This window comes from Coenobita brevimanus, chromosome 23 (assembly GCF_032717465.1).
Source record: "Coenobita brevimanus isolate Jiangsu-jjx chromosome 23, ASM3271746v2, whole genome shotgun sequence".
In the NCBI taxonomy this organism is placed as follows: Eukaryota; Metazoa; Arthropoda; class Malacostraca; order Decapoda; family Coenobitidae; genus Coenobita; species Coenobita brevimanus.
This window is the reverse complement of record NC_136976.1, coordinates 56,782,194-56,797,441: the sequence shown is the minus strand read 5'-3', so window position 1 is coordinate 56,797,441 and position 15,248 is coordinate 56,782,194. Positions and strand designations below refer to the sequence as shown.

General features: G+C 40.7%; 1 protein-coding gene across 1 annotated transcript in view; it reads right to left on the bottom strand.

The window, feature by feature from the left end:
- Window positions 1-15,248, bottom strand: part of mbo (Nuclear pore complex protein Nup88) — a 177,059-nt gene that overhangs the window by 149,261 nt on the left and 12,550 nt on the right. The window contains exons 3-4 of the mRNA XM_080267290.1: window positions 13,916-14,041; window positions 304-487 (exon numbers count right to left, since the gene is read on the bottom strand). Coding sequence (XP_080123416.1) covers window positions 304-487; window positions 13,916-14,041 — 310 coding nt within the window. The remainder of the gene's footprint in view (window positions 1-303; window positions 488-13,915; window positions 14,042-15,248) is intronic.

Sequence of the window (15,248 nt, the reverse complement as noted above, 5' to 3'; positions counted from 1 at the left end):
TTTTTGGGGTGAAAAGTAAATTGGTATGCAGATAATTTGTTAAATACTTCTACCATGTGATAAATTGGCTATAAGACAAACAACCAGTTGTTACAGACATGCTTCTCCCCAAATTAGTTAGCCAAAAAGGAGTTTTAAATATTTTTTCATTCACAAATATTATCAGGTTACAGTTTTTTATATGCAAATCTTGAGGCATATGTAATGTAATAGTAGTAGGTTACAGTACTAACACTTCAAGCATGCAACTAAATAAATCTGTTGCCTGTCAGCGAGACAAATGGCAAATTATATTACACTCACCAGGCTGCTAATGATGCCATTGGAAACTGGATTGCCAGAGCTGGATTTAAGGGCTTCACTGGGAAGGCTGAAAGTGAAGGCAATAGGACTCTGGCCAAGGCTAGAACTAGGCACAACTCCTGACTGCACTACACCCACACTCAATGCTTGCTCAGGCAGCTCCAGTGATGATGTATTGTATATTCTGGAAAGGGTTTTAAATGTAATATGCAGCATACTCACCTACAACAAGAGTTTTCACTACATTTTTCATCTGTCATATGCCAAGCTGTTGGTCAGGTCCAAAAAGTTTGTGTAATACAAGCAGAATGCACATAATGCAAAATATTATCCCATTATGTCAAATATATATATATTTTTTTAAATAACAGAACAGAGGAAGGAAAAACGAATAAAAAAAAAAAAAATCCATACACCAGATTACTGGTGTCCTCTGTTCATAAAATATCTGTAACAGTTAGACTTGAACAGCTGTAGAATGAAGTTTGGAGGGAAACAACTCTGGGAAAGCGAGTTCCAGAAAGATGTAGTTCGGGGAATGAACAAATTCTGATAGGCAGAAGTTCTGCAATATGGCTGAGTGACATTCCAGTCATGAGCGCTACCAGATGCCCATGTTGCACGAGGGAAGGCATGGAGAGGTGGCACCACAGACGCAACTTCATCTGAGCATTTGCCAAAAAAATATCTGTAAAATAATGCAAGGGAGGCAACATTCCTTCTTACTTACAGGGGAGGTAGTTTATTTGTAATGGCAGGGTTGTTAATAATTTTAACAGCTTTGGTCTGAATTTTGTCTAGTTGTTTTAATGCAACCTCTCCACATCCATTCCACAAGGGTGAGCAATATTCAAGCTGAGAGCGCACATGACTCTTATAAGTTATAGCTAACTGCTCATCAGTGAAGAAGTTACGGACTCTGTACAATAATCCAAGTTTCTTTGAGGCTGTTTTAGCAAGTGATCTAACATGAGAGGTCCAGCTGAGGGCACTGTTAAGAGAGACTCCGAGAATTTCAAAACATTTGGAGATGGGAATATTAGTAGCACTGTACAGTGCTCGTCAGAAGTATAGAGCGCCCTGCGTCCCTCCTGAGAAACAAACCTTTCAACATTGAAAAAACATATAAATAATGCATTTTATTTACCTTTAGTGCTTCGTAGGGTAGCCTTTACGTTTCTTCACGGACCTGAGACGTCTTGGAAGTGAAAGGGCGAGGCTCCTGAGGTGCTGGAGGGGTATTTTGTCCCAGGAGTCACGAATGGCGGCTTCCAACTTAGGCAGAGAGCTCACGTCTTTCCCTTGGAGACTCTTCTTTACGAGGTACCAGAGGTTTTCAATGGGGTTGAGGTCTGGGCTATTTCCTGGCCAGTCTGTCATGAATGATACCTCGCAGTCACGAAGCCAATTGGTGACCGATTTGGCCTTGTGAGCAGGTGCACCGTCCTGCTGAAACACTCGTGCACCTGTTAGCTCAAAGGAGTCTGGTAAATGATCACACAGAAGCTCCAGGTAAACATCCTGATTCACTCTGATGTTCTTGGGAAGTACAACAAGCTTCCCCAAACCCTTCCCTGAGAAACAACCCCATACCATGAGTGAATCAGGATGTTTAACTGTGCTTTCTACATACCGTGGGTCAAGTGGGTCACTACCTTTGCGTCGATACACACGTGCTCCTCTGTTACAGGTAACACTAAACGCTGCCTCATCAGACCACAACACTGACAACCATTGCTCCTCACCCCAGGTTAGATATTTATTAGCAAAGGAAAGCCTACGAATTCTCTGGCTCTTGGTGAGAAGAGGCTTTTTCACAGGCCTGTGACTTGTGTAACCAAGCTCATGCACCCTACGAGACACTGTTCTCACTGACACCTCACCAAACACTTCCGGGTTGCTCTCCTTAATTTTCCTTGCACTCACACGAGGATTAAACTCCACTGCACGTTTTAAAACATTAACAGACCTTGGGGAAGTTTTCCTAGGCCTACCAGACCGCGGTTTCTTTGTGGGAACTGCACCACTGTTTTCCTCCCGAAACCGTGCACACCAACGACGCACTGTCGATCGTGCCACACCAACCAATTCACTAATTTCCTTTGTCTGGTGGCCTGCCTCCTTTAGAGCAATGATCTGGGATATGATTTCACTCGATAGTTCACGGGTAGGTGCCATAACAAAGTTGTGAAGGCCAGAACACTGCGGGACACTCGGTAAAAAATGGCGCAATTTGAGAGGGACACTCGGTGGAGTTCCTCTCTCTCAGGCAGCCCGTGGGCGACTGAGGCGGGAACCAACCAGCGCGTCGGAAGGCCCCAGGCTACCGTGACGTCATGCTCGGAGCTCAAACTTGTGGCTCAATTCTTACCCCCCAGAATGGGTGATTCTTTTTGGGCCATAAGTATTGCGCGCCTGGCGGACAACGCTGAATACTTCTGACGAGCACTGTAGGTAATATACAAATCTGGCAATATCTGTCTATTAGTAAACTGTATATATTTAGTTTTACTAGCATTAAATGAGACAAAGTTGTTTTGTCCCCATTCACTGATCGTAGATAGGAGCTGATTTATGGAGATGGCTGTACTGAGTTGAATGGCAGAGATATTAGACTTTGTAAATGAGTGTCTGAGTGTGAATGAACTATGTAGTGTTGAGTCATCTGCATATGAGTGTATGGGATTGTGGGCGACAGATATGAGATCATTAATATAAACCAGGAACAGGGTTGACGCCAGAACTGATCCCTGCGGCATGCCGGCGTTAACTGAGTGGAAATTGGAATATACATCATCTACTTTTACTTTTCTTTTCCTGTCACTGAGATATGAGGAAATCAAAGGAACAAAAGACGTTAGTCCATAGCAAGGGAGTTTGGACAGCAGGGAACAATGCCATACTCTGTCGAAAGCTTCAGAAATATCAAGGGCTACCACATGAGTTTCTCCATGTAGCTCAACTGATTGACAGATGGTATGAGTTAAGAGGCTGAGTATGTCAATGGTGGATCTTTCGTGGCAAAAACCATGTTGTTTATCACTAATTAATTTGTTAGATTCAAGATGTTTAACAATGTGCTTATTAATTAAAGTTTCAAATAGAGTACCTTACCAAGAGATGTGATAGCTATTGGCCTGTAATCAGAGGGGTCAGAGGAACTTCCTTTCTTCGGAATTGGGTGGATATTGGCTTCTTTCCATGAATTTGGGAATGAAGAAGTACATATGCATAGTCTGAATAATTTAGCTAGAACAGAGGCAAGTTCAGGGGAACATTTTTTCAAAACAATTGGCGGAATTCCATCTGGGCCTGGAGCTTTGTTGGTGGGTAAATTGTCTAGGATGGATTTTATGTATCTTGTCTGTTTTTAAGTGGAACAATTTTGGGAGAGTCAAGTTCTAGTACTGGGACATTCTGGATGGCATCCTCTATGGTAGAATTTCTGGCAAATGTACTGGCAAAAATATCTGCTTTCCCATGCAGGTCATTTGTAATGTTGCCATCTGAAGATTTTAGTGAGGGAATGGATGATGCTTATTGAAGTTATTATTGAGATATAAGGGTTGACCAGAATATTCTGTTGTCATTAGGGCTGTTAAGTAGGCCTAGTTCTGATGCTTGCTTTTGAAGATCAGACCGTGGGGCATCACTTTTGTGATTCTGTGTTATTTTGAATTCGCCCGGGCTTTCAAGTGATGGCTCATACCATCTATCAGTACTACTAGTGTCCAGCTATACTCAGTTCTGCTAATGTCACCTGTACTCCCATCCACTGTTGACAATTTAGCCATTTTTCTCCTGTCCTTGACTCCCCCCCTCCTTACCTCCCCTCCATTACCCTCTCCTCCCGCCTGACAAGCTGCGCTGCACTACACAAATGCTGGACGGATTTTTCCACTCATTTTATCCATTGAAATGTGATCTTTGCCCTATTCTTATACAATATAATACATAAAAGAGAAAAGGTAACAGATACTGCCATACATCTGGAATGGGCTAATTATCACCTGGCAACACCTCACGTGCACTCGTTCACTAATTTTCCCAGTTTATTTCCCTTTGAAATAAGCCGTATGACCTGTTCTCATAATAAATAATATATATAAAAGGAAGGGAGAAGCCTAAGTGATATTTACATTCACCTGGAACTACCAAATTTATTATGTATTGTCTAGATTTCCTGACAATCATTTCATAGCATATATATTAGCAGCTGTCACCATGCTGACATTGGCAGCCCTTCACTGCCCCTAGGCAACAGCATTCAGTTTACTGTCGTCTTTCAAGGTGAAACCACATCGGATTCGCGCCTGTCCAATTCCGCCGCTTTTTAGCCCCATGCAAAGGGCCCTGTGACCTCTACCCTTACTAAACCTTGTGTGGAAAGGGGTAAAGGGCTAAGTGACTGCTGTGGAACATGAACTGGCTAATTTATCAATGAAAATGATGGACAGTGACTACGATCTTTCTGGTGACGCTAAAACGTGCAAGTGAAAACGTAAATAATGTGTAAATAGCAAGAGAAAGCAATGAAAGTAAATATAAGTGAACAGTGGAAAATAGTTTTATAAGTTACTGCAAGTGACAGTGCATAACATAGTGTAAATAAAATAGAAATGTCTATCTATCTATCTATCTATAGCCCAACGCCCTAATCCCGCAAAGCGTGGCCGCAGACAAAACGCCTCCAAGTAGCTCTGTCACCCACCATTTGACTACCCTCCCCCCAACTCACCCCCCCTCCCTCATATACCTCTCAACTCCATCCCTCCACCTCATCCTCGGTCTACCCCTCCCTCTCCCTCCCTCCACCTCACCCACATACACCCTCTAAGTCAGTCTTTCATTCTCCATTCTCTTCACATGTCCAAACCACCTCAGTGTATTTCTCCTAATCTTCTCAACCACATCCACATCCACCCCACAGCGTTCCTTCACTTCTTCATTCGTCAACCTGTCCCTCCACGTCACTCCACATGCTCCTCTCAAGTAACTCATTTCCACTGCTCTCACTCTTGACTTGTTCCCCTCTTGCAAGGTCCATGCCTCGCTTCCATACGTCAGGGTAGGGATCATAATACTATCATGCAGTGACTTCTTAATTTCCATACTCACCTCCCTATTTCTCATCACTGCTTTCAGTGTACCAACAACTTTCCTTCCCTGCTGTACCCTTTCACGCACTTCATCCCCCAAAGTTCCATCCTTACTCATCACACTACCCAAGTACTTGAATGCACTCACATTCTCCATATCCTCACCATCCAACCTCACTGCACACTATGTGACTTCATTCCTCTCAAACACCATAACTTTACTCTTGTTTACATTAACTTTCAGATTCCTCTTCCTACTCACTGTCCCAAATTCATTCACCAAACCTTGCAACTCCCATTCATCTTCACTCAACAGTACTGTATCATCTGCAAACAGCAACACCGGAAGCTTCCAAATCTCACCCTCATTCATTAGAGCCACCCCCACATCCACTGCCCTACCCTGCACCTCCCTTACAACCCCATCCATGTATATATTAAGCAGCCATGGAGACATCACACAACCCTGTTTCAGTCCCACACTGAGATCAAAGAACTCATTCAGCTCACCATCCACTCGCACCGTAGCCCTAGCTCCCTCGTACATACTCTTCACAACAATGTAAATAATGTAAATAAAATAGAGAATGTAAACAGAAATGTAAATGAGTAGTAATATATGAATACGAGTATATATACTAGGAGTAATGAAAGTTTCACTCTAGCATGTATGAATACTGGGAGTTATGAAAGTGAAAGTGACAGATTCGCTCTCAACGCTAGTATACAGGATGAGAAAGTGAATGCCTGGAGTGAAAATAAACAACTAGTACTGAAAGAAACTTATAGATCTATCTATCTATCTATTGCCAGACACCACAATCCCATAAAGGGTGGCCATTTAACACTGAGTTAGTTGTTTTACAGGGAGGGACACCAACCCTCCACCAACCCACTTGTTGACACATAGGGAGCACGTATAGTTTGGTTATATGGTTACCACCCAGCGCTGTAAATGGTTTCTTGGCTTACAGGAATCCATTTGGCTTGTCACTCAATGTAAGGCCACCTGCAAAGGAAAGAAAAGAAATAAGAAGTGACAGGAAAGATAGGAGAAATAGGAAGAGAGGACAGCAGGCACAGAAAAAGAATGATAAAAGCTAAGGAAGTAGGCAGCACTACATCAAGTGAGTGGATGATGGTCGCCACCACCTACCACAAAACTTACAGATAAATATTGTATATATAAATAAATGAATAAAGTACTAGGAATATAAAGTGTGAGTGTGTTTATAAATAATAAATGACAGCTCCGCCTCAGAATACCATCGGGGAACCAGCACGAGAAGAAAGCTCGTATGCGCTCGCAATTTATATTGCTTTCACAGTGGGTTTTTTTTTTGGAATATGAATTCCAAACTACTTGAAATTCATAGAATAGTGTTTGTAGTTATATCAGGCAGTGGTCTTACAATAACTCTGTAGCTTCTTGTAGTGAAGTTTTGTAGATCAGTTATACATATACAGTACTATACTCATGGACGAGAGGTTGTTATAAATGAGTAGTTTTGTAAATAGATAATCTTCGTTACCCTTTTGTCATGCAATGACAGGAGAGGTAAAGATGAGTATGGGACTATTTTTATATGTCTTGGAAATATTAACAAAGTCTCTCACACACGAGTGAAGTATAGAGTCCCACGAGCTAACCTCCCTGTCTCGCTCTCTCTCTCTTCCACTCTCTCGCCCATGTTGCTAGGCTCCTTCTCCCTACTACCTGTCGGTTCTATCGCCTGTCTCCTTCTGAGCTCTGCTTCCTAAATTCTGTTGTAGCAGGGGTCGTGTCATGTGTGTTACACTATTGTTGAAATGTTCTAGAAGCGTGTGTGTGAGTATGTGTGTGTATGGTCACAAGGGGCTGTCGTGTGCCTATAAAACATTCCTTGAGTTAGAGTGTGTAAGCATGTTTAGCACTGCTCGATTCTCGCAGACACAATACCTATCTTGCTGCTTCTATCTGTCTGTCTATCTATCTATCTATCTAGATCATTGCAATTTACTATGAATATTATATGTATACAATATTATAATCAATATTATGTACTAACAGATTAGCATATGTTAATGATAATTACTGTCGGTGGACCTCCAGCGTGTGACCGAGCAGTGTCAGGACTCCATATTATAATTACAAATCATAATAGATAGATAAATAGACAGACATAGAAGCAGCAAGATAGGTATTGTGTCTGTCTATCTATCTATTATGATTTGTAATTATAATATGGAGTCCTGACACTGCTCGGTCACGCGCTGGAGGTCCTCCGACAGTAATTATCATTGACATATGCTAATCTGTTAGTACATAATACTGATTATATTGTATACATATAATATTCATAGTAAATTGCAATGGTCTAGTAATATTACATTTTAAACAAGTTGTATACATATTTGAATAAATGCAATGGTTGTTGTATGTCATTTTGTAAGATGTGTATGTATAATAGACATACGCATATAATTGTGCAATGGTAATACTCCTAGGTTATTACATTACATATTGAGTTATCCCTTTAGTAATGTCTAATACTTCATCTACCTTGTGTGATGATTCTGGTAATACAGAATTGTGGTAACATTGTATGAATTTACATAATATTGTAGTAACATTGTGGTAATACATAATTGTAACACTGTATGAATTGTTACATAATATTGTGGTAATGCTTAATTGTGTTGGCCTTATAAGTGTAGTTACATTTTGTTAATGCAACTGTTACACAATTGTGCTGGCCTTATAACTGCAGTTACATTTTGTTAATGCAACAGTTACATGTCTGTGTTGGCCTTATAATTGTAGTTACATTTTGTTAATGCAACTGTTACATAATTGTGTTGGCCTTATAATTGTAAAGTTACATAAAAGTTACATCTTGTTAATGCAACTGTTACATAATTGTTACATATTGTCTGTAGTTACATATCGTTTGTAGTTACATAATTGTAATAAATGCAGTCCTGACACTGAATCCGGTCATGCTGCGGTCGATGATAATGATGATGTGCCATGCCACTAGCTTGTGGAGACAACAATTTGCTTTTTATTTCACTTATAAAGGAGTTTATGTGATGATGTGCCATGCCACTTGCTTGTGGAGAACACCAATTATCTTTTTGTTTCACTTAGAGGAGTTTATGTGATCTTACTCTATTTCTTTTTCTTTCTTTTTTTTTTTTGTATGTATTGATTTTCTATAGTTCGTTTTTCTTCGTTTGTCTACACTTTTTCTGTGTTGTTCATGGTTGCATAATTCTTGGTTAATTCCCTTGGGACCCTTTTTTAAGGTTTAGTTTATATTGCACAGATATTACTGAAAATGATAATATATAGCCCCATATTTTGCTATTTTATATAAAAAATATATATACACTGTATAAAGTATTAACTATATACACTGACTTGTTGTTCACTTGTACCTATAATGGGCAATATACTGTACTGTATGTGTCAGCATTGTGTGGAAATCTTTGCTTTCACGATTGTGTTGAAGATGTTCATTCTTGCTAATGTCAATTATGTTGGCCATGTTTTGTTTTTTTTCTTCTAGTTTTCCTTGTAACTTAATTTGTCTGTTTCCACTTGGTAATTTTAATTAATAAATGTTTAATATAGTTCTTTTAAATCGCTCACTGAGTAACTGTGATAGTATATTTTCTTTATTACTTTGTAGATGTAATAATGTATTGCTGTTAGCTGTATGCATGAAACACATATTTTATGTAGGTATAAATGGTAACACTTGTTGGTAGTAAATAAATGCTATAATATATGAATGAATATATACAGTGTAGAATATTTACTGTTGGTGATTATTTAGTGATTGAATTATGTTTGTTTTGCTTTTCTTTCTCAATGTATTCTTGGTCCTTTTCTCTTGTGATTTACTAGTTGTGGGATGAAGACTGCCGCTACTTGCAGGTGCGTACAGAAGATTATACAGACGACTCGTAGAGTTGTTACTTGTAGTTGATTGTAGATGGTTGTACAAAGGGTGATCAGAAAGTAATGACAGTTCGTGCTATAACATGAAAACCTTGAATGATGGGAGGTAGGGGAGCAAGGAGAGTGCAGAGTTGCCTGTCCTTACGAGTTTGAACTTGTCGCCGTATGCCTGACTTTTCTTGTTTTATTGTTGTGAGTGAATGTTTCACTCTTGTTTTTGCTCTCTGGCCAGAAACATGGATTACTCGAAAGAAGGCTGCAGGTTCTACATTTTTATGAGGTGGAAACTGGGAAAGAAAGCAACAGAGATTCGAGGGGAATTATTGCAAGTTTATCCAGACACTACTCCTTCCCTGGAAACTGTTTCCCGCTGGATTCATGCTTTCACAGCAGGAAAAACTGAATTGAAAGATGAACAACGCTCTGGACGCCCCCGGACATCCGTGACCGAAGCAACAACTGTCCGTGCACGGTCCATCATTGACGAGGATCCAACTGTAACTCTTAGGTTCTTAGCCTTGGAGCTTGATATCAGTTATGGGAGTGCATATGACATCGTGCATGAACAATTACACCTGAGGAAGAAGTGTTGTCGATGGATACCCCATTTGTTGACTGATGAGCAAAAGGCTGAACGGGTGAGGATTTGTCGTGTCTGGCTTGATGAATTTGAACCAAATGGTCCAAAACGGTTCTCAGATGTTGCTACTGGAGATGAGTGTTGGATTTCATTCTTCACAACCCGTGACAAGCAGTCAAACATGGTGTGGTTGGGCGATGAAGACCCTCGACCTCAGATTTTGAAGGAAGGATTTCGCAGCCGGAAGCGCCTTTTCACCATCTTTTTCAATTCTCAAGGACCAATATGCGTGGATGTGATGCCTGAAAAGTCCACTATCACAGCCCAATACTACACAGACCAGGTCCTTCCACAAGTCTTGGAACACAAGGCCAACACCACACCAACCCGCCGTCGGTCTCGCCTTTTGCTGCACCACAACAATGCTGCACCCCACAAAGCTCGCCTCACTATGCAGTACCTGGAACAACAAGGTATAACTCTGCTCCCCCACCCACCCTACTCCCCTGACCTGGCTCCCTGTGACTTTTGGTTGTTTCCAAAAATTAAATCTGCCATCGCTGGGAAGCAATTTCATCGCATCCAAGACTTGGCACGGACCGTCAATTCAGAACTCCGAAGTATACCGTCTTCAGAGTACCACGCTTGCTTCATGAAGTGGAGAAAGAGAATGGAACGCTGCATAGAGGTTGGAGGGGAGTACTTTGAAGGAATGTGAGTCATAGTTTGATAGTTCTTCATGCTAATAAAAGTTTATGGACTCACTGTCATTTCTTTCTAATCACCCCTCGTAGTTCATTGGTTCATCGTACAAATTGCAAGATTGTTTGTATCAATATTTTGTTAAATTACTGGTAAGGCGTTGTGTGACCACTTCTAAATCAGCATGATGATCATGGAGACGGAGGGGGGGTTGGAGAGAATACTGTCAGGAGCTGGTTGTGAGTTGTTGGTTGTAAGAGGTATTGTTTATTTTCAATCTTGATAATGCAGAATCAACTGTACACTCGTAGGCTCGTAGGCTTGTAGACTCGTAGGCTTGTAGACTCGTAGGCTTGTAGATTCGTAGACGAGGTTCGTACGTTCGCTGCCGCCATATCTTACAATAACTTTGTAGCTTCTTGTAGTGAAGTTTTGTAGATCAGTTATACATATACTATACTCGTGGACGAGCGGTTGTTATAATTGAGTAGTTTTGTAAGTAGATAATCTTCGTTACCTTTTTGTCATGCAATGACAGGAGAGGTAAAGATGAGTATGGGGACTATTTTTATTTGTCTTGGAAATATTAACAAAGTCTCTCACACACGAGTGAGGTATAGAGTCCCACGAGCTAACCTCCCTGTCTCGCTCTCTCTCTCTTCCACCCTCTCGCCCATGTTGCTAGGCTCCTCCCTACTACCTGTCGGTTCTATCGCCTGTCTCCTTCTGAGCTCTGCTTTCTAAATTCTGTTTTAGCAGGGGTCATGTCACGTGTGTTACACTGTTGTTGAAATGTTCTAGAAGCCTGTGTGTGAGTATGTGTGTGTATGGTCACGAGGCACTGTCGTGTGCCTATAAAGCATTCCTTGAGTTAGAGTGTGTAAGCATGTTTAGCATTGCTCGATTCTTGCAGACACAATACCTATCTTGCTGCTTCTATCTGTCTGTCTATCTATCTATCTATCTATCTATTATGATTTGAAATTATAATATGGAGTCCTGACAGCGGTAACCACATTATGGGGTATCGGGAAGTGTAAAGTGGAGACTTCGTTACCCAACTTCAGAAGTCTCCACAAGTCCTACAGTAGATGACGAAGGCTCAACAAACATCCCAGGGGAAAGCTGAAGGTATGTGCCATAAGCATATATAATTTTGATATTCTAGGACTAATATCTGATTTTTGGCAAATATTTTTAAAAAGTCAGTTGGAGTGCAAATATCCTCGCGGGACACGCAAGGAGCGCAAAAACAACCCCACAGTGTTGGGGTTAATAAAAGTTAATAAAAGCATTTTTACTACTCCGTTCTTCTCCCAGGAACCAAACTATTTTATTCTATTGACTCCTTCCCACACGATGACTCAAAATGAGTCAAAACAGTGTCAGGCTGAAGATGAACCAATGGCACACTATGACACACTTGTCAGTTTTGGTCTGAAAGGATGCCAATTAGGCAATTCTGGACAAAAAATATTCACCAAAAATTATGTTTTAGCATGAAGTGTGTCAATCTTTGATGTGTCATAGGGGAGGGTGTCTATTTCAGGGCCAACACTCTCAGACAGTCGGCATTGTCTCATTTTTCGGTTCAGGGGAGGAGGGGGGTCTCACACGATTTTGATGATTTACTCAAAAATTATTGATCGTATCAGAATTCCGACAACACCATGTGCAAGCTCGTGAAATTCTGCATCAACACATATGCTGAGCTCTTGCACTGTGTGGGCAAAATTTTGTGCTAGGGTGTAGGGCAGTTTTTTTCACTGTTGAACAACAGTATTCTCACTGCATTTAGGTACTTTCAGAATACTTTCACTTACCAATTTTGTGTGTTTTCACTTACCAATTTTGTGTGTTTTTATTAGCTTATTGTATAATATCAACATCAGGGAAGATTATGGTATACAATTTATACCATTATACGCAATTTCTGGGACAAATAAAATACATGGTAATGTTTTCCATTGTGAACGAGTCCAGCCTGCCCTTGTGGCATTTTCCTTTATCTTGTCGCACACACTTACAGAAAACTTGCGGTGTTGGAAGGGGTTAAAACAAATTTTAAATTTTGCACAAACTCAATTTTAAGTGACCTCTCGGGGAACTTATGTTAAATTGATGTAGTACAGTCACTACTCGTTTAACGATGGGGTTATGTCAGGTCATACCTTATCGTATACCGATTTCATCGTAAATTGGAAGATTGAAACACATTACAAAAGGGGGGTTATGTCAACTCAGTTTCCCAAAGTCACCTACCCAAGACTGAAATAAAAATGATAACCCACCTTAATCACTTCCTGTGTCAGTCCAAGTCATCTCCAAGACCAAAACAAGCACTATCACGCCAATACAGGCGGCATTACTCACGTACAGTAAATTGTTGCAACAACACAACATTCACACTTGCGTAATGTTGGCCTGGTGCTACACAATGTACAGTATAGGCCTACTGTAGCACGATGCTTGGCTGAGAGGTGACGATAGCAGGGAGAGGGCACATGTGAACGAGTGGAAAAGACAGGGCTTTGAAGGGATGGCAGACCACAACTGAACCAAAACAATGCTCTTCACGCTGGGGCCGCCATCTTGCCTGAGACAAGCGACTGTCGCCTTGCGTGTGCCTGGCGCTTCATACGAAATTTTCCAAGGGAAATATCATTATAGCGGGAAATTCATCGGAAATCAGATTTTAGGGTGGAACTTTTCTGTTATCGTTGTAGCGAATTATCGTATACCGAATCGACATAAAACGAGTGGTGACTGTACTGTATATAAAGTCATCGAAAAGGTGTCCCTCTTGAACTTCTTCGCTTGCCAAACAAAGAAGCTCTTCATTTTAAAACTACCGCTGAAGCAACAAAGAGGTTCTTCATGCAAAGAAGTAGCTTAATACTACGACCTTTAGGCCTCAGTCATGAACTCTTGCTGTTTGGACCTGTGTAGTCCAGCATTCTTGCCTGTTTCTGCCTACTGCCAGTGAATAAGTTACAGTGCTGCAAAAATTCCTGCCAGCATTGCTCATTACCAGTGTGTACACAATGTCAGATTATTATAATTCACTATCGGCCTCAGAAAAAAACAGTAAAATTTGGTGAAATGTTTCAATTGAGTTACCTGAACCATAGAGGTAATTGGTGACACTATCAACACTCGCAGGCTCTAAGGATTCACTCACAGGTGAATAAGACCATTTGCCATTAGTTGGAATATATACTGCAACAAAGTTGTTCCAATTATGACAGTTAACTCTAAAAGCCTGCAGGATTTTCAGTCACTAACCTCAAATAATTGTCTGATGTGAGGAGGACAAAATGGTTGTTGTCTGGGGAGCCAGGGTGCCATGCTCCATCCACAACCTCCAATTTGGGGTGACAGGAAAAGAAGCGATCGGCCAGGTATTCCACTCTGATGATTAAAATATTAGTAAAGTACTATTATTATTGCAATCATTACCATTATTATTATTCTGCCTATGGGTGACTCTACACTGTGTGACATGGCAAATGGTTTCATGTACACCTAGAAACCATTTACTATGCTGGGTGGGAACCATATAGCCAAATTATGATGCCTGGTGGTTTAGTGGGTAATTAAGGTGCTCCAAGTGGATTGTGCCTGTGTAAGTTTATATCCCAGGGGTGATTGGGGTTTACTGCTCATGTAATGCCACTCAGGAATAAGTGAGGCTGGTCACTCTCATCTTAGATGTCAGGACCAACTTGCCTAGCCCTGGGCTCCTATGCTCCTCATGAGACAACATAGGACTGGATGATGGATGGATGGATGGATTATTACTTCACCTGTAGAAAGTGTTATGGGCAAAATCAAAAGAAAAGAAGTACTATAAGTTGCTGTTACAAAACACCAGCACACCTGTAATAAAAGTAACACATTCAGTAGCGATCATCCATCCACGAAATCAGCAATGGATACTTTGGATGTAACTGTGGTCTGCTGTAAAAACCGTACCTCCCAGCCTGTTTGTAAATTAAGCTACAACTAAAGTAGGAACCTGAACTGTAAATCTGAGTTACATGTCACTCTGCAGGGAATATTGGTACATGGCAAAAACTAAATGTGTGCTTTAATGACTCTAGTTCATGGGTATTAATCTCAACCTTCTTTAACCATATCAATGTATCACTGTAAGTCAGTAAATACTGTATCTTCAAAAAGAATATTTTTCTGAAACAGTCAGGTTTGAATTGAGACATACCAAGAAATATCTAAAATTAGCTACAAAATCCAGGCTAATTATCCAGAGATATGGGTGTAACTAGACACATGATCTAGTCTGTAAACAGTAGCTATGATGAAACTTCATGCTATATGATGGAGTTACCCTCTCTTCATGAATCTGAAAATCCAATACATACACTGTCTTATTTCACCCTTTATTGGTCTGTGTAAACAATGACATGGAGGAACTATAAAAATGTTGTTACCAGTTATATAACAGGTTAATCCAGTATACTGTACTGCAGCTCACATGGCAGTAGGTAGTGCTGACCATCACCCACTCACCTGTTGTAAAGTTGCCTACATCCTCTTTCACCTTTATCATTCTTTTCTGTGACTGCCCTCCTCTCTTCCTATTTCTCCCACCCTTCCT